Consider the following 19,291-nt stretch of genomic DNA (forward strand, 5'->3'; position numbering starts at 1 on the left):
TTAATTTCAATTTGGAAATACTTGATCAGATGATATTTTATTGACCAGTAATGACTCGTGGTTCTCATTTAAATATTTTATACTCAGTGACATTAATAGGAAATTCACATAACATTCTGACTTCACTTAGGGAAATGGTGAAAGTGAAACCTTTCAAAAAAAATTCTGAATAGCATCTATTTAACATGTCTGATATTGTCCAGATGGAGAAAACAAACTGCATCATATAACACTGAAATTGATCACAGAATTATTCTCTTAACATTGGTAGGGGAAAATAATCTTAAAATGACCATCCAAGAATAGTATGCTAAGTTCCTCTAAGTATGAAGAAAATTGGGCATACTGAGGCTGTATGTTGTGTACTTGAATGTTTTGCCAGTAAATGTGATTTCTGATGTAAAGAACTGTTAATGCTTTAGACTGTTGCCAAACGTAATATGAAGAACCACGTACTCAGACACCTGATCTTTAGAATGCAGCATCGTTTGTAACAATTTTAACGCTAACTAAGTACACTTTGATGAGACAGCATTTAATAAAATGCTCATTAATTTCATCATTAGCAAGGGTATGCTAAGAAGTAAGCCAGTTTCTTATGTCACGCCCAATTAGCATCCCATGCTAGTAATCCCATTAGTATTGTTGAATTCACTAATGGAAAAACTAATGGGCATGCTACCAGGGCACATTAATTGGGCACGACACCAGTTCTGGTTTTAATTATTAAACTACGATAATGAAATGTGTGTTTGTAAAATATTAAAATGTTGAAATAGAGTTGAGGAAAATAAAAGAATGTGTAGAGGAAAGAGATAGAAGGATAGTCAACCTACAAAGATTCGAGGACTTACCAAAATGGTCATCTTTCTAGCTGATTGAGTTGCCTGTAAAATTTGGGATATTGTCCACGTGAGAAGCAATCCGGTCCTACTCATGGGAAATCAAAAGCTGTTTTTTTGGTAATATGAAACTCTGTATGTCATACGTGTTGTCATGCTCTGTATGAGGCCTGACAGGAGCCAATTAAATGCATGGAATGGACATGGTATATTGCTGACACTGTTTTAGGGAAATATAAGCGGAAATGTTTTACTGAACGTGCAACATTAATCACACCACCTTTTGTGACATTAATCGTCACCATATAACATCAGATAATTATCAGTTTTATCTTTTTTGAAAAACAGTTTACCAAGATTATTAGAATTTACTGAAACATTCCAAGTAATTTAAAGATATATTTTTTAATATTTTATCAAATCTTATTTTTGGTTTTTAAAAATTTTTTATTGATTGAAGTTAATTATTGCTAAAGAGACCTACTTTATTAAGAAGAGAAAGAAAGAAAGAAAGAAACTGAAAGAAAGAAAGAAAAAAAAAGTGTTTTAATTTAGAAGGTTTAATTTTCTGGTTGTTTTTTCTTTAACCACAGTAGTAGTAAATGATGTTGGTGACACAGTTGAAATATCTTTTACTTAGTCTTATGTGTTCGCTAACATTGAAAAGAGTATCATTGTGCTAACCAGAATATACAAGGCTCTAAGTGTTAAGATGAAAGGTTCTCTTCTACTTTTCTTTGTTTCCTTATCCCCACCTTCTTTTAGCTAATCTCTATTCTTAACTGAAGTTTCCTAGTCTTATCCACTTAGGAACTCATTTTTAACTATAATACTATTACCTTAGGCAAAAGTATAAATGCTAGAATTTAGACTATAAAGCACTGAGTATTACATTTAAGCACAATACTTATGTTCAAGGTATTAGAAATTAATTTTTAATATGAATCATTTCTTTTTTGCTATTCGTAGTGTAATGAAGGTAAAAGAAACTAACTTGCCAAACATTTCTCTATCTTTAGAACATTATTATTTGAATGGTATTTTATTAGTTTTAATGTTTTCTGTTTTTTATATTTCTGCCCCCAAATATAAAATATTAGAAAATTCATTACCTTTCTGATGAGTATAGTTACTCAAAATCCAAGTGTACTTGTAAGAGAGTCTTATTCCAAAGAGAAGTTCTTTTCAGATTTGAGCACTGTGGTGATCACAGAAGTAGATTAGAGAAAAACCAGAATGATGTTACATATTAACTTTCCTTTTGAATTCTGTTTGAAATGTGGCATGCATGCATCAGGGCCGTGTTGATATTTGTAGATTGATTTTTAACAAATATACAAATATATACGTATATGTGTGTGATATATATATTCACTCATTTATTTTTTTCACTCATTCATTCCCTTAAGGGATCTGCAGTGGAAGTTACCACAGCTAATGATGATGGTAAACGATACAGTGATGGCAAATGGCATGAGATCATCGTGATTAGGTATCAGGCTTTCGGCCAAATCACACTTGATGGGCAGTATACAGGTAAGATCTTCCTTGGCACATATAAAGGGCTCTATTGATACACTGATGTTACCATACTCTTCTGTTATTTATATTTCTCCATCTCTTTTTTTTCACCTTTATCTCCTCTCAACTTCATCTAAATTGCTGTTGAGTTTGCCTTTGGGGTGCTCCTAAAATGATGCCGTCTTGGTAACTATTTTCTCATCTATGCGGGGTTTCAGTAAGGCAAAAGTTAGAGCAAAGTGATCAGTATCAATTTTGTGTCTTTTTCAGGTCTTTACAATTTGCAGGTGCTTTTACTTGTCTTTTACTTATGTTTTACATATGTTCTCTCCTTCTGTTCTTCTATTATGACCTCAGTTATTATATGCATTTTAGAGATGAGGAAACAAAGGCTCCAAAAGGTAAACAGCTTCTCCCAATTAAGACAGTTGGTAGGCAGTGTTCTGGGACATGCATTTTTTCTTTGCAATTCTGAATTTATTTTTCTTTCCATCCTTCCCTATCTACCATCCCCATGTTATTGTAAAAGTCACAGTACCTATCTGATAATGCAGGCTTTTATTAATTCATTCAGAAAATATGGAATTTTAATGAGCACCTACTACTGCTCTAGGAACTCTGGAAACAAGGAGCAAAATTTATACTTTAGATGGGAGAGGGGCAGAAGACGATAAATAAATATTGAACAAATACCAAATAGTGGTACATTCTAAGAATGATAAAACAGGATAAGAGGAAAAGGGGTGTGTGTGTGTATTGGGGAAGGGATGTTTTGATTTTACAAAAGACTATTAGAGAAGACCTCTCCGATAAGGTGATATATGAGCATAGACCTAAAGGGAAAAGGGGGCAAACCAGGCAAATAGCCAGGAGAATGTTTCAAGACAAGGGGACAGTAGGCCCCAGGGCCCTGAAATGGGAGCATACCATATGCGTCTTGTCAGGGACCAACAAGGAAGCCAATGTAGGAAAGAGGGGTTGAAGGGGCTAGTGGTATACTGTGAAATCAGAGAGGCTATTAGGGCTGTATTACAATGGGGCCATTATAGGCTTTTACTTAAAAAGAGGGAAGCCATTGGAGAATTTTGAGAGCAGGATGACATGATATGACTTCTTTCTTTAGAAGGAACATTCTGGATGCTCTTTGGGGGATACGTTTTAAGGAGAACAAAGATGGAAGTATTGACCTAAAACTAATAGATTACCATATATTTCTCCAGCAAAGATGGGTTTATTTGGGGTTAGTAGAAAGCTGCAATTTGGGGTCTGCAACCATGGTGAGCCACATGCAAGTTCCTGCACAACAAGGGAAGGGGAACGCCTTTATAGAGGAGAAAGTAAGTTGGGAAGGCTATGGTAAACAAAGAGTCCATGGCTTTTCATTGGCCAAGTCCTTGCCAGGAAAGAAGAGGAGTCTTTCTTCTTCTTGTTGGGCTCAGCTGTCACCACAGGGCATGAGAGCTCCTCCTTCTGGTCTCCCACGTCTATTTAATTAAGCTTTCTGTTTATTACTCTTTATATTTCCCCCTTTTGATCAAGATCTTTCTCTCAGAGCATCACTGATCAAGAGTCAGGTTTTCTAGTTTCAACGGCTTTTTGTCCTTCAATGCCAGGAAAGACCTTTCCTGGGTACGGTGTCTCATATTGGAGGCGAAATGCACAGGTTGGAAAACTACTGAGGTCATATTTGAGTAACAAGGGAAGGTAGAAGGGAGAACTCTCAGACACTTTCTGTCTAAAGTCCATATGTTATCAAGATCATAGACACTGGAGATCATCTGAAGCGTTATGTCATTGTCAAAGGTTTGGCAATAAACTTCCTAAAGATCCGGTCCAAATATCTACAGAAAGCTGCCTCATCAGGTGTCGTCTACTTCAGTTCTGGGAAATATTTACTTTCAGGTCACCAGACTTTTTGAGGTCCTTTCAGAATGTGGTGTTTTCTTTAGGTGTGTCACCTGAGACCAAGGATCTTTTCCTTGGATTTTGGTGGCACAGGTTTTGGTTAGCAATACCTGATAGGGGCCTCTCCAATGAGGCCAAAGAAAGTTCTTCTGGGGTTGCCTTTTCCAATAGATAAAATCTTCTGGTTGCAAGGTGTGATGCTTAAGGTCTTTGTCTCCTGAGAGTGCACTGTAAGACGATTGCTCTACCAAAGCATGGCTGTTTTTAATAGGAGCAATTTGGCCTTTGCATTATCTCCTTTCTTTCAGTTGTAGGTCAAAAAAAGCAGGAATCAGGTGTGTTGAGTGTCCTGTGACTCTCAATGGGTGAGAATTTTTGAGTTACAAAAAGTATGGATCTGAGATTTAGAGGGGCCAACAGCAGTGCTTTGGGCCAAGGTATTTGTAGGGCCTCTACAAATTTTGCCAGTTGTGTCTTAATAATGCTGTACTGGGATTGAGTAAATCAGAGGCTTGAGGGTGGTAAGCATAGTGAAAGTGTTATAAAACTGGCCAAACAGCACAGACTTGTTGAGGTGCTGACCAGTAAAATAGGTTCCTCAATCACTATGAAGTGTATCTGGATCAAAGTGTAGTCCTTGTTCTGATACCAGATGCCCTAAATAGCAAACTTGGGTTTGGGCAAACTGCAGTTTTGTCCTTGGTAATCTTATGTGCTTTTTAGGCTAAAAGCTTCAGAAAGTGAATGCTGTCTTTCTGCAAGTAGGCTTGAGAAGATCAAAGAAGCAAATCATTCACATATGCAACAAAGTAGACCTATAGGGAACTTTATATCATCCAGATCAACCTTCAGGATTTATAAGAAATAAGAAGGACTCTCAGTAAAACCCCAAGGCATTACTGTCCAGGTGAATTGTTTTTCTTCCCAAGTAAAGGTGGACAGGTATTGGCTAGCTTCACCAAGTGGAATACTAAAGAAGGCACTGCATAAATCAATTACAGTAAAGAATTTGCTTCCAGTGGGAATGGATGTTAGAACGTCTGAGGGTTAGAAACAACAGGGTGTGTAGGGATAACAATATTGTTTATTGCTTAGAGGTCCTGAACAAACCTCTACCCTCAGCCCTGAGGGTTTCTCACAGGTAAAATAGCATCCTTACAGGAACTAGTACAGGCATAATGAGATTGTGAGCCCTATTATCTTCCATTATAGGCTTCATGCCTTGAAGGTTTCTTTACTTATACGGTATTGATTAATTCTGGGAAGAGATTTTGAAGGATCTATTTGATTCTTGACGGGAAGGGGAACACTGTGAAATTTGGCCCTAAAAATTGGAGATTTTCTCTATAAGGACTGTAGTGGCTGATTCAATATGAACAAATGATCAGTGTTTCCAAAATCAGCTTTAGAACTGCCAGAGACAGAACAAATAAAAGATATTAAAGGGGTCATTTAATTCACCTGGTTGGTGATTTTGATGGCTACTGTCAAATTCTAGAATTATTTCCCGCTTTTGGAAGACAGAATCTCCAGCATGATACTTCTTTAAGAAGTCTCGGCCTAATAAATGGATGGGGCAGAGGAACTAAGGAGAAAAATGCATGTGTCTCTCCAAGGGCCTGAAGGAAAGGGAATGGGTCCAGAGACAAGAAAGTCTTGAGATTCATTAGAGAGCCGCACTATTTGAACTATTTTAGGACTCAGAGGCAGAGGCTCCTTTTTAGGAATGGGATGGAGCACTGAGTGTGTGATCCTGCTGTCAGTTAGGACTGGAAGAGAGTCAACCCCAATCTTGAAAAACATCTCTTCAAGCTGATTAAGATGGAGAATTGGGAAGAGCTCCTACAGTAGTGGGAGGATGCTGGAAAGGTTAGTTAGAGTGCTGAAGACACCTAAAGCACTTAAATTTGTAATAGTCTCTTTTCCAATATCCTGGCTGTTTGCAGTAATACCAGAAACTAGGAGGATTTTAGTTTCATTTAGGAGCCTTCATTTGCTGGAGTTGAAGTTTAAGAATTTAGGTAGTCTTCCTTTTAGGCGACTCATCTATAGTGAGAGAGAGCAGTTTTGCCAGATTAACCAAAACTAGATGAGACATAGTTTTCCATTCCATCTGAGTCCTTTTTATTAGAAAGAAAAGGTCCCAGTTTGGCCCATTAATAAACTTGGAATTAAAAGCTACCCAGTTGGAATCAACATCTAAAGGAAGACCAGAATTTTCCATAAAAATTATCTGAATTCAATTGTATTAGTAATGAACAGGTTCACCAGATGTTTTGTGTACAAGCCTGAATTTTGTTCCAGTCACCAGGATTTGGAAAAACCCTAGGAATTGCTCGATGAAGTGACCTAGTGATTACTCAAGCCTGATCACATAATAAGTTAGAGGGCTGATCTCCTGGTTGTTATCCTAGAGACCTTTCATGATTTTCCCAGTTAGCAGTTCTCATCCAATGCTGGGCCTGGCCATCACCAACAACCATATGAATTAGCTAATATAAGTCAGAGAAACCAAGTAGATAAGTTTAAATGACTATATTAAATTCCTCAGCAAATCTGTGATGATCTTCAGTTACTTTGGATATATCTTTGACTGTGGCTTGCAGTTCATCTTTAGTCCAGGGACTATAAGAAATTAGGAGTTTAGCTTCTGGATCCTCAGAAGGCTTGATTTTACAGGAACAGATTCTGATAAGTTCAGAGGAAAAGGGAGTGGGGAGAGTTTTAGAGAAAAGGGGAAGTTTGGTGAGATAATTAGTAGTGGGGAACTGAGGGTCTAGAGGAGGCATAGGCAGTGGAGAAGGAAAGGAGAAAGATGGTTCTAGATGAGTCTGGCCATGAGGAGTTGAGGGAGAAAGACAAGATGGTACTAGAGGTTGAGCCTGAGACATAGAAACCAAAGAAGACCACCCTGAGGTGTGGGGAGCCACTTTGTCTTTCTTTATCCACACTTTTGCTTCAGTTAATCCTAAAATCTTGTTTTGCAGAGAGGCAATTTTAGGCTCCTGATTATATTTAGAAACCTCAACATGCCAATCAAAATAGGCATACTATTCAGTTCTGGAAGTTTCTGAGCTATTGCAGTCTAATTAAGTTTGAGGATCCCCAAAATTTCCCATAATGGCCATTGATATTCTAAATTGCCTTAGGTCAGGCTGGTCCGTTCAGTTGGAAATGCACATGAGGAAAGACCATAATTTTTAAACATAAAATTGGCCAGAGTCCCTGTCTGGGGGGCTCCCTAAAAATATGTAAATAATTGGGATCTCATTGGTCAGAGGTTTGTCTCCAGAGGAAAAGAATAATTTTTAAACAGCTCACAGTTCAATTCAAACAGCTTGCAACTCAAACAGCATGCAAGCTAATACCAGCCAGTTCTATGGAAACAGTTTGGTCCTGTAGAAACCAGGCCAAATGCTTTTCAGTCAGTTTCCAAAGAACAACCCCAATTCCAAAAGAATGAGCTGAAGGCTGAAAAACCAGCACATTTTCAGTGAAGCAGCCTTGTTCCTGAAGGAATGGGCTCATGACTTCTCAGCCAGTCTTGGTTGAAACAGTCTGATCTCAAAATTACACTGAAATGCCAAAGGAATACTCAGGTAGAGAACAAGGCCTTAACCAGACAAAACCTTTAAGCGGGCCTTGAATAAAGCCTGGAGAGCTTCAAATGCAAAGAGGATGTGAGCTCAGATCCAGGAGAAAGATGTACCTTCAAACTTCAGGGTCAGTGAGCACAGTGGGCTCCTTTGTGGGTACCACATCTGTTTGCTTATCAGACTGGAGCCTTCAGGAGTTTTCTTTGGTCCCCATAGGGTCCACCAAAATGTTGACCTAAAATAGTCTGCCAGATATTTCTCCAGCAAAGATGGATTTGTTGGGGATCAGCACAGAATCACAATTCAGGGTCTACAACCATGGCAAGCCAAGTGCGAGTCCTGCATAGCAAGGGAAGGAGAAAGCGTTTACAGAGGGTGAAAAGGAAACTGGGAGGACCATAGTAAACAAAGTGTCCATGACTTTTCATCGGCTGAGTCCTTCACAGGAAAGAAAAGTCTTTCTTCTTCCTGTTGGGTTTGCCTTCATTACAGGGTGTGAGAACTCTCCCTTCAGGTCTCCCAACTCTATTTAATTGAGGTTTCTGTTTATTAGGTCACTAAAGAAGCAGGGAGACCAGCCATTAGGCTTCTGCAATAATTCTAAAATAATCCAGGCAAGAAATGATGGTTTCTTGAACCAGGGAGGTAATTGTGAATATAATGAGAAATCTGGATGCATCCTAAATGTTAAAGTAAAAGAATTTGAGGTGAGCAGGGGTTGTCAGACTACCACCTGTTGGCCAAATCCAGCCCATGCCTGTTTTTTATAAAGCTTTATTGGAGACAACTGCACCCATTGGTTAGGTACTGTTTGTGGCTGCTTGAGGCTGTGTGGTCTACAAGGATGAGAACACATACTACCTGGCTCTTTACAGAAGGGTTTTGCTAACCCCTAATGTAGAACATGACTGCAAGGTTTGGGGCCTGAGCAACTGCAAGAATGTAACTGCCATAACTGAGGTGGGCAGGCTAGTGGGAGAAGCAGTTTCAGAGGGAGATGTTCAGATTTCAGTTTGAACATGTTAAGGTTTAGGTACCTATGAGGAATCCAAGTGGAAATATCAAGCAGGCTCCTGGATACAAGTCTGAGTTCAGGGAAGAGTTCCAGCCTAGATGTAAAAATTGGGAGTTGTCAGCTAAGGATGGTATTTAAAGCCAAGGTTCTAGATATAAATAGGGCTAATTAGAGTTTGGGCTCTGAGAAAAAAACAGTCCCTCTCTTCCCAAAGAATGATGGAGTTAGACTGATGTTTTAGCAGATTTGCATTGTTATGCAACACAGTCAAGGACCCAGACCCTTTCTTATCTTTGGCTCTGATAGTTTACACTGGTACCCAGCTCTCTCTTTATCCTTCTAGAGGGATTAGGGTATCTATGTAGGTGGAGAAATAGATCTAAGAACGGAGGAAGTCTGGGTCATTGCAGCATCAAGATGTTGGGGTGATGAGCAAGAACCAGTGAAGAAAAGTAACCAATAAGTAGAGAACCGAGAAAGAGTGGTGTCCAGAAGCCCAGGGAAGGGTTTAGTCATTCATTAAATTAGTAGAAACAGATTATCCTGCTGAAGTTGGAATTCTCATCTTTTCCATCCGTAGGCTCCTCGGCCACCCTGAATGGTAGTACTATCATTGGAGAGAACACTGGAGTGTTTGTGGGAGGGCTGCCGCAGGGTTATACCATCCACAGGAAGGATCCTGGTGAGTTTGGGAAAGGTAGAAAATTTTTATGTTGTCACCACAATTTAGAAGAGAATCAAGTCACATTGTTTTAAAGTATGGATAATAGTATTATTTTCTATCTCATGCTGTACTTCCTACATCAACATGTCAAAAATTTCCTTTTGGTCTCTAATTTTCTAAAGGAACCATGTGTTACTTTCATTTAAATTCTTAGTACCCAGCTCTTGATATGTAAAAGAAGTTCATTAAACTTTTGCTGAAATAGGTTATACTAATTTCAGTCAAACTATGTTACATGGGGATCAAAAGTAATGAAAAACTTTCAATGAGTTTTTTGAGAGGAATATATTTAAATCCTCAAGACTGACTGTAGTTACCTCCTTGGAAATACCTGTAGAGAAGAGACGGTTTTCATTTGGCTACTCTAGACTGGTGGAGAAGTCTCTTAAAAACATTCTCTCTCTCTCTCTCTCTCTCTCTCTCTCTCTCTCTCTCTCTCTCACACACACACACACACACACACACACACACACACACACACACACGGACTGAAAGAAATAGAGAAGAGTCTTTGTCCTAGTTCTTTGCCCATCAAGCAGACTTCTTGGCTCTGGTACAGCCAGGCATCAGGAGGAGAGCATACCCCAAAACCAAGTATACCTCCTGTAGAGGATATCTGTCCATTATAAATAAATAATTTGACATTGTGCATATAAATTGACCTTTTAAAACTTTGATTGCTGGTGAATACCTTCCCTAAGATCAGGTCTTGAACTCGAAAGCTGAGAACTGAGCTTTGCACTGACCTGTAAGAACATTGCCTTATTAAATACGACCTCAGCTTCAGGTGCCTTCTCACCCTCTCTAGTTTGTTTGTTTGTTTTTGTTTTGTTTCGTTTTTGCTCTCTAATTCTCTCATTTGTTCACTTACTCTCTTTCCCAAATCCTTATGACCACCCTATTTGCTGTATTCATAAGCCCACACCTACCTGGTCTGGGGAGTTTAATAATTCAGTGTAATATTCCATTAATTCCTAAAGATGAAATGAAATTATTGCTTTACTTGTATAACAGACTGCTTCATAATGATGAACTAAATTATAACTATAAGCTTAATAGAGAGACTTCCTCTAAATCTTACTTTCAAAACACGTTATCACACTATTTTTTTAAGACCAGTGGCAGATGAAATCTCCTTGTTAGTTCAAGAGGCGATAGTCTTCCTATTACTATGAAACCAAGGTTTTTGCACAGACATGCATTTCTGCAGATAAGATGACTCTGAACCAAAGCAAAACATTACAGTTGTTACCACTTACCCTAGCTGATGGCGTGGTGTTTACATGAGTTATTAAAAAGTTTGGGGACTTCCCTGGCGGTCCAGTGATTAAGACTCCACCTTTCAATGCAGAGGGTGCGGGTTCAATCCCTGGTTGGGGAGATAAGATCCCACATACCTGGTGACCAAAAAAGCAATACATAAAACAGAAGTAATATTGTAACAAACTCAATAAAGACTTTAAACATGGTCCACATCAAAAAAAAAAAATCTTAAAAAAATTTTTTAAAAAGTTTGTAGCAAGTAGGTAGGGGGAGCTATTGCCTATTTCTTAGATTTTAATGGCACATCAAATTAATTGCTTGAAAAGAATTTCTCAAAATACATATTTCTTAATATCTCTCAACCCCTGCAGACATAATCCAAAGGGGTTTTGTGGGCTGTCTCAAGGATGTGTATTTTATGAAGAATTATAATCCGTCTGCTACTTGGGAGCGCCTGGTTTGGCAGAGTTCTGAAGAGCAAATCAACGTGTATAACGACTGGGAGGGATGCCCCACTTCATTACAAGAGGGAGCCCAGTTCCTAGGGACAGGTAAGGTTCTAAGATAGACCCTGGTCATTGCTTAGCTTGTGTGTTCTAGCTTTGGCATAATTTAATCTCCCCTGATCCGATTATTTTGACCTCATATGAACCTGCTATCACAGAAATACCTAGTTATGCCTTGATGCCCATACATGTATTCTCAGTGTCTGGATATATGATATAAATAGTAAGACTCATAAATATATATTCATGTGTAAGATCTCTGGCAGTTTTGGGTTTACACATGGCAGTGCCACTAATGTCCATTTGTAAGTCCATATATTTTACTATACTACTATATAGTTTTACTATATTCTATATAGTTTTACTTAGATGTTTCAAAGGAGTTTTGTTTGCCAGGTTAATTCACACACTATCTGTTTATTCCATTATATAGACTGACAATGTTCCTAAGAGTAAAATTTCAGCTATGTAATGGGGTCAGTAAGTCCTTACGGGAGAGAGAGAGAATATAGCCACCATCATTTCCATTGCTCCAAAGGCTGTGGCAAAGGGGAGGCGCAGTGTCCCCAGCAGGCCCCCCACCTACGGTCTCTGTGTAGCAGTCCCCCAGGGTGAGGGGTGGAAGGGAATATGGTGGGTTGGCCAACATGGCTTGTTTTTTGAATAAAAGCCCACTATTGCCTGCTGCATTTATAAGAAGTTGGTTAGATATTAAGTTCATTAAACTACCTTCTGAACAGAAAGCTAAATAATATCATACTTTATGCACTTTTTCATTGCTTTTTCTTATCACTGTCATTATCCAGAGTTTCTCTTGTCAATGCAACTGCTTATTATTAATACTTATATAAAAATAGTAATAGTCTTAATTGTATCCATGACTTAGTAAATTGCTTCCTCTGCACCTTCTGCCACTTGTGCACAATTACAAGGTGGATTTCTTAACATTGATCTGCATCTTCTTTTGTGAGAGATTTATTCAATGACAGAACATGTCCTAAGGTTGTCTTATGACACCTTTACAATGCTAACAATATTGCTTTGCACATGCTAATTTGTACATGTTCTTTTTCTCTAAAGGGTTCCTGGAACTTTATCCATACCTGTTTCATGGTGGAATGGACTTTGAGATTTCCTTTAAGTTCAGAACTGACCAGCTGAATGGATTGCTTCTTTTCATTTATAACAAAGATGGACCTGATTTTCTTGCTGTATGTTAATTAATTTCTTTAAATATACTTAAACATGTTAGATACAACTTTAAAATCAATAAACCATGTGTTTACATTATACCTAATTAGGGTTTCTTTCTAAATTCACTTTTGGTTTTATTTCCACCCCCCATGTCATCTTCACTTTTGGAGTCCTGTGAAACATTTTGTATTTTAGGGCCATGATGATGTTTTAAATGACCATTATACTTTGAAAATTATAATTTTTTAACCAAATAGACTAAATATTAGGAATTGAGGAAATGCAGTTTAGTTTACTAATATATGAAAATGTTCCTTCATTATCATTTTATATAATAGTGTCAAAAGAAATATATATTATATATATTTAATATTACACTATAAAATATAACAGTGCAATGAACACTCATGAACCTACCTCCCAACCCAAGTACTAAAACATTATCAAGTTTTTGCTTCTACGTTTAGGTTTTCTCCTATCCTGTTTCCCTCTCTCTCCCTAGAGATAATAGGTAATCAAAATTTTGTGTTTATTATCCCCTTGCATTTTTATAGTTTGAACACCGTGAATGAATGCCTAAAAATCCTTGTTTTAGAAATCAGTAAAAATGTCTGTCTTGAGGCAGTTGCTTTAGCCCTTGACATTGTTTCTAAGTTATTCACATTCTCCATGTATTTTGCATGGCTAGGTAATACATCTCTTCTCCTTTCAATGAGATAGTTCCCATGTTTTTGCCATGGTGAATAAGGCTACTCTGAACATTTTTATAGGATGTGCTTCTCATGACCAGAAGGGTGAACTTTTAGTGTAAGATATTTGTAGAAAGAATATGGGCTTTTGGTGTCAGACAGACAAGAGAAAGATGATTATTTTTCCACATCACTCAAAATCCTCCAAAATTTTGCTTCTACATACCTGCAGAACTCTTTCTTTCTCTTTCCTCCATGTGTATCCTTTTATCTAACCTAGCATCTTTTTTCTAAACCTAATGTGCTCGTACATACCCCCACGCTATTGAATGTGTTAAACTTCCTGCTGCAGGTTCTGCCTGAGTCTTACATACTACCAAAATCCTTACTTCAAACCTTTCCCAGTTTCCAGGGAACAAAAGTTATACCCTCTCTCTGATCTCATTGTACTCCATCTTGTTTACAATATTACTGCACATGTTTGCCTCTACTATTTAGACAGTGCGATTCTTGGGAAGTTTCTCTTGTAACAACAGTTTCACAGAACATAGTAGGGGAATTGACATTTATTGAATGAAAGGATAAAAAAAATGAATGGCTGTTTACCTGATGTATTTCACAAAGATGATTTTTACATAGAAAAGCAATCTTTTTTTGTATAGCATTACTTAATTTGTTTCATTGACATACCTCAAATTTTTAAATATCCTGTGGTCACCGATTTGACTTCTCACAAAATAAAAGCATAGTAAATAAAATAATTATTGAGTAATATTTTGAAGAAAAACATATGGAGGCATTTCCTTTGGCATGAAAATGTGGCTAAAATATGTTCGTATTAGAAAATGGCACCTCAATCTGAAAGAATAGAAGCAATTATGTTAGTTAGAGATTTAGAATAGTAACTCTGAAATATTGAATCAAAATACATCTTACAAATTTGAAATTGAGTTCACCAACCAGTTAAAATAAGCCTAATCAGGCCTGACATTTCATTTTCTTATTGTCTTGTCATATTTTTCCCCCAAATTAAATTGATATATGAAGTAGTATTTTCTCATTTTCTAAAGATTCACATAAAAATAGAGTCATAGTTTAAACTGTTCTGTTCTCTTCAGTCATTCAGTCACTTATGCTAGGGGTTAATCTTTTACCTATGTTGCATCAAAAAGAAAAATAAAAGGTTTTGCCCATATAATATTGCATTACATTGTATCATCATCACTGGGTATAAATTTGTTTGACTGATTATAACATCCCTCATGTCAATTATAAGCTTGCAAAGTACTTCATTACACGTTACTCCAGTTCTGCTTAGAATAAAGTGGGACATTTTTATAGAGTGCTTTCAGGGAAATTTCTTGCTTTTCTTCCAGAAATTGACCTTCTGTTCTCTTCCAAACTGCCATTCTGCAGTCTTTTTATATACCTATTTTCTTTTTAATATGAAATACAGATGGAGCTGAAGAGTGGAATATTGAGCTTCAGGTTAAATACTAGTCTTACCTTTACACAAGTGGATCTCTGGCTGGGGCTGTCCTATTGTGATGGAACGTGGAATGAAGTGATCATTAAGAAAAAAGGTTCCGTCATATCAGCAAGCATGAATGAACTGATGGAGCGCGTGTCAGAGTCCAGAGCCCAGACCCTGATGCTGAATTCCCCTGTCTACGTGGGAGGAACCCCACAGGAGCTCCACGACTCTTATAGACACCTGAAGCTGGAACAAGGTAAACCTATCTGGAGGAATTCCCAAATCAGTACAGCCCTGGTCCTACCAAGACCTGGTGGTTCTGTGTTTCAAGACAAAGCAGTAGAATTGGGCTGAAAGCAACACCCACTCACCCCTTTTCTGGAAGAATTTTAAGCTCTAAAAAAAAAAAAATCACAAAACACTTCTTCAAATAGTTTTGTACGTTGCCCTGAAGAGTGTGCTCTCATACCTATTTATAACCAATATATTTATTCTAATATGTCTTCATCGAGTTGTAATTTATATATATATGCATATATGTGTGTACATGTATATGTGTATATATAAATTACAATTATATATTTTATAATTATTATATATTATAATTACATATTATAATATATTATATATATAATGTTTCATTGTGTGTTTTTCTTGTATACATGTGTGGTTCTCGTTCTTTTACATACTGGTCATTATCTGTATTTACAGATTAAAAAATAAGTCAGGTTGGTGTGTACAACCAGGACAAATGGCCTTAAATTCCCTGGGTTTTTTCTAATGTAAATGCTAATTGTCTCCCTGCATTTCCATGGGGCTCTCGTGCACCAAAGCACATGAAAGGGTGGGTTTACTTAAATTTCAGGCATAATTGTAAAAAGTCTGCGTGTCATTTATTATTCATAACCATCAGCGAAAGGAAAAGTACATGAGTGTATGACTTAAAACTAAAGCAAGCTTTTAACTCATATAAGGAGTTTGAACATAATCATAGAATTTATTGATTAAAAAAGGCTAAGAGTGAGTTCATACTGTGTGACAGGCATGGTTCTGAGAGCCTAATATGTGAATAAGTGGGTCAGTTCTTCATAACAAGCCCATGAGACAGGTATTATTACCTGTATGGCTATTTTACAGATAAGGAAACCAGAAGGAAGGGAGGAAAATAACTTGCCCAAGGTCTATGGCTACTAAGCAGATGGCAAACCTACCTGCCTCGGGCAGCCTGGTGTCAAAGCCCACTCTCAGTATAGTTAAGGGCTCTCTTTCATGGGCACTGGCCAATGTTCCTTCTCTATAGAGTGGGGAAAGCACAGAAAGTTCCCGCTTGTCACAAAGTATGCTCCTGTGTAGAAAATGTTCTCTATGTATTTCAAAATCTTTGCACCCTGAATGGTTAAAATCTCCATGAAGCAGTCTCTGCCTATTTGGTAAGTACATAAAGATTTAAATGCCTCTGAATAGAAAATATATGGCAAGCTCTAAGGAGACGTTTAGAAGGGTACGAATAAGGAGTTAATGAATATCTGAGGTGTAAGACAGTAATGACATTTTCAAGGCACTTAAGATGTAACAGCAGCTAAAAATATTACATTCGTATAAGGGCTTCTTCTGGTTTTCAGGTTTCTGAGGTTCAAAAGAGCTTGAAAACTCTTACAGGAGCAAAATTACTTGATTCTGTTTACATGTAGGAAACATCCCCTGTATTTTGAGCATTTTACTTTCAGAGTATACCAAAACCCATTAGTATGACGGTCCTAGAGACATGGCTAGAACTGGAATTATAAAAGGATAATGATGGAAGTTTAAAACATCAACATTGACCCAAGGGGAATAACTTAATCTACACTATGACTAAGCCTGTGATACTGAAAGATATTTTATTTATGGATAATACTAAATTTTTATCATTGCAGTATCATCCATATCAGTGGTTCTCAAACCACTGATACAATGTTGAAATGTAGTAGCTGGAACATAGTAAGAACTCAATAAAATTAGCGATTATTATTATCACTATTCAGGATCCATTGAAATTGCCCGGAAAGGTTATTTAAAATGCAGATTTTATGGCTTTATCCCCAAAGATTCTGACTCAGATACTTTGAATAGTACTGATTTATATAAGTAACTGCATGTGTTACACAGTGATCAGGAGAATATTCACAACATAGAGGTGCTGCCTGCATGTAGTAAATTGCAATTAAAATTAGTCATGTTCACTTACCTGTATTTTTTTCAATCTGTTATCAATAGTCATAAAACTCTTTCTATACTTCTCCATTAGCACCTTTTTTCAAAGGCTCTATTTCATAGTCCACTAGAGCTATTTTTTATAATATCCATTAATGTTGCAATCTTCCTTTCAATCAAGTGCAAATTAATTTTCCTCTGTGTTTTGAAGACACTGGGCAACAGAATTTGCTGAAGAGGAACCCCCCAGATCATGAGTATTTATCTAGAACTAGCACTTGGGACCAGCACTCACCTTTGGGTTGGGGGTTAGTGGGCCGTGGCACATGGTCTCCCAGGTTATGGTCTGTCCAAAGCCCTGAGCAGAGAGGTCAGGAGTAGGGCTGGGAGCCAGCCATACTGTGAGCCCAAGTGCCCTGGTGTTGGACTGCTACCCCACAAAGGGCTGCTGTCTCTCTGATTTGTCAACCCAGGGTTCTAGACCTCCTTCCAGTTACTTAGAGGCCTGGGGGTAGGATAGGTGTAGGGGGGTTGCTTTTGATTTTCACAAAGGCAGGGAAGCAAGAGAAGGAGGCATCCCCAGTCTTCCCACAGACAGGCCCTCTCCCCTCTTTTTATCCTTGCATCTGTTCATATTTTAGAGGTCATTGGGGAGTATTTCTGGTGGGAAGAATGGTGCAAACTTTGACAACCCCCCCGACTGCCCTATGGATAGTATAGTGAAGATCCCACACTAGAGCCCAGGCATCTTCACCCCTGAGGCCTGAGGCCAGGGTCTAGAGTCCAATTTCCTAAGGAGCATTCCTGCTTAGAAACCTCATCCTGTAACTCTCTGGACCTTTTTCTTTATCTCTAGAGTGAAGGAAGCCCAACTCTGTGGCCTTTCCCAAATTTAAAATTGCCTCTTGTGTATTAATGTTTAAGACATTTCTTTAAAATTTTTTTAAACATTTTAAATTAGAGTGAAATATACCCCACATGCAATTTACCATCTAAACCATTTTTAAGTCTACAGTTCAGGCATTTAGTACATTCATGTTTTTGAGCAACCATCACCACCATCCATCTCTAGAACTGTCTTCATCCTGCGAAAATGCAATTCTGTGCCCCTTGAACAATAATGGGGCATATCTTGTAAGGGCACGTTGACGTTTGCCAAAGCTATCTTTCCACTGTTCACATTTTGTTGGTAGGGAAACGCGGGGACAGAGATGTTAGGTGACTCGGCTCTTTGCCATCAGAAATTCACTACTGGTAAAGAAATTAGAATTCTTAGCTTCTGAATTTTCAAGCAGACGCTTTTATATTGAGCTTCATTGCTTTCCATTCAATTCACCCAACTTATTGAGGATCTGCTGTGTGTTGAAGGTAGACTAGAAGTATTGATCAGTCGGGCCTAAAGGAACGTGAATAGCAAAGGCGTTTAAAAGGAAATAAGCTGCAACTTAATGTGTTAGAAGGCAGAATAACACACCATATAAATGCTGAAGAGAACAATGTAGTCATTGTTACCATTAACTTATTTTACTGTTCAGCATCGCATTGTGTTTTCCTGCCGATATGCTTTCATCTTGAAAAGAACTAATCATGTGTTTGGGACCTTTCAGACTTGACAGTGTTTTGTTCAAGAAAGAGAGTGTGTGCTCCAGGAATCTCAAACTCAGTCTGTTTGTCTCTTTGACAATTGTGTGCAATTTTCTGAGCAGAGTACTGCCGAACCTCACAGAACTGATCTCTGTTTACACAAAATAGCAAGTCGTTCAAAGCCGCTGCTGTTCCCTGGTGGACAGAATGCCCTGTGCTTCTCTAAGAAAAGAGTCATGCACGCTGCAACCCCATCTCCTCCACATTCTCTGTTACACTTCCCAGAACTGAATGCACTGTGGTCATTTTAAAGTCAGCTGAGTAGAATACACATCCCAGGAGACCTCCCGTGTTGCTCTTGCCAGAGCTGAATTTGGTCCCTGTCGTGAGAACCCGAGCCTAAAACTGGTGATCGTTTTGCACAGTCGAGATTATGGAACTCAGGGACAGTGGTAGAGCAGCAGGTGGCTCCTCTGTTCCCTGGTTTAACTGGGATTTGTTCCATGTCTATGAAATGATTGTTACAGAATTCATGCAACATGTCAGGATTTTAGTACATATTGAAACTATATTCTTCCTCCTCCTGTTCTGCATAAGAACCTCAAAGTGTATTTTATTAACTCAATGAGCTTCTTGAATAGTCATGCTCCTCCAGATATTAATTTTGGGCCCTCAGACACTGAATTATACAAATAACTTAATTTTTCAGGATTGAGGGACACGTGGATGCCCCCTCACCATAATGTGTACTTGCCTAAATTTTATTTCATGGGAAAAAACAGAAT

The 19,291-nt window shown here is 38.0% G+C and overlaps 1 protein-coding gene across 1 annotated transcript in view; it reads left to right on the forward strand.

The window, feature by feature from the left end:
• The window catches only part of USH2A (usherin), a 758,076-nt gene that overhangs the window by 306,002 nt on the left and 432,783 nt on the right, over positions 1–19,291 (forward strand). Inside the window, exons 23-27 of the mRNA XM_057727708.1 lie at positions 2,252–2,378; positions 9,460–9,561; positions 11,238–11,417; positions 12,453–12,583; positions 14,712–14,985. Of these exons, the coding sequence (XP_057583691.1) occupies positions 2,252–2,378; positions 9,460–9,561; positions 11,238–11,417; positions 12,453–12,583; positions 14,712–14,985 (814 nt within the window). The remainder of the gene's footprint in view (positions 1–2,251; positions 2,379–9,459; positions 9,562–11,237; positions 11,418–12,452; positions 12,584–14,711; positions 14,986–19,291) is intronic.

Source organism: Hippopotamus amphibius, chromosome 3, assembly GCF_030028045.1.
Source record: "Hippopotamus amphibius kiboko isolate mHipAmp2 chromosome 3, mHipAmp2.hap2, whole genome shotgun sequence".
Lineage (NCBI taxonomy): Eukaryota > Metazoa > Chordata > Mammalia > Artiodactyla > Hippopotamidae > Hippopotamus > Hippopotamus amphibius.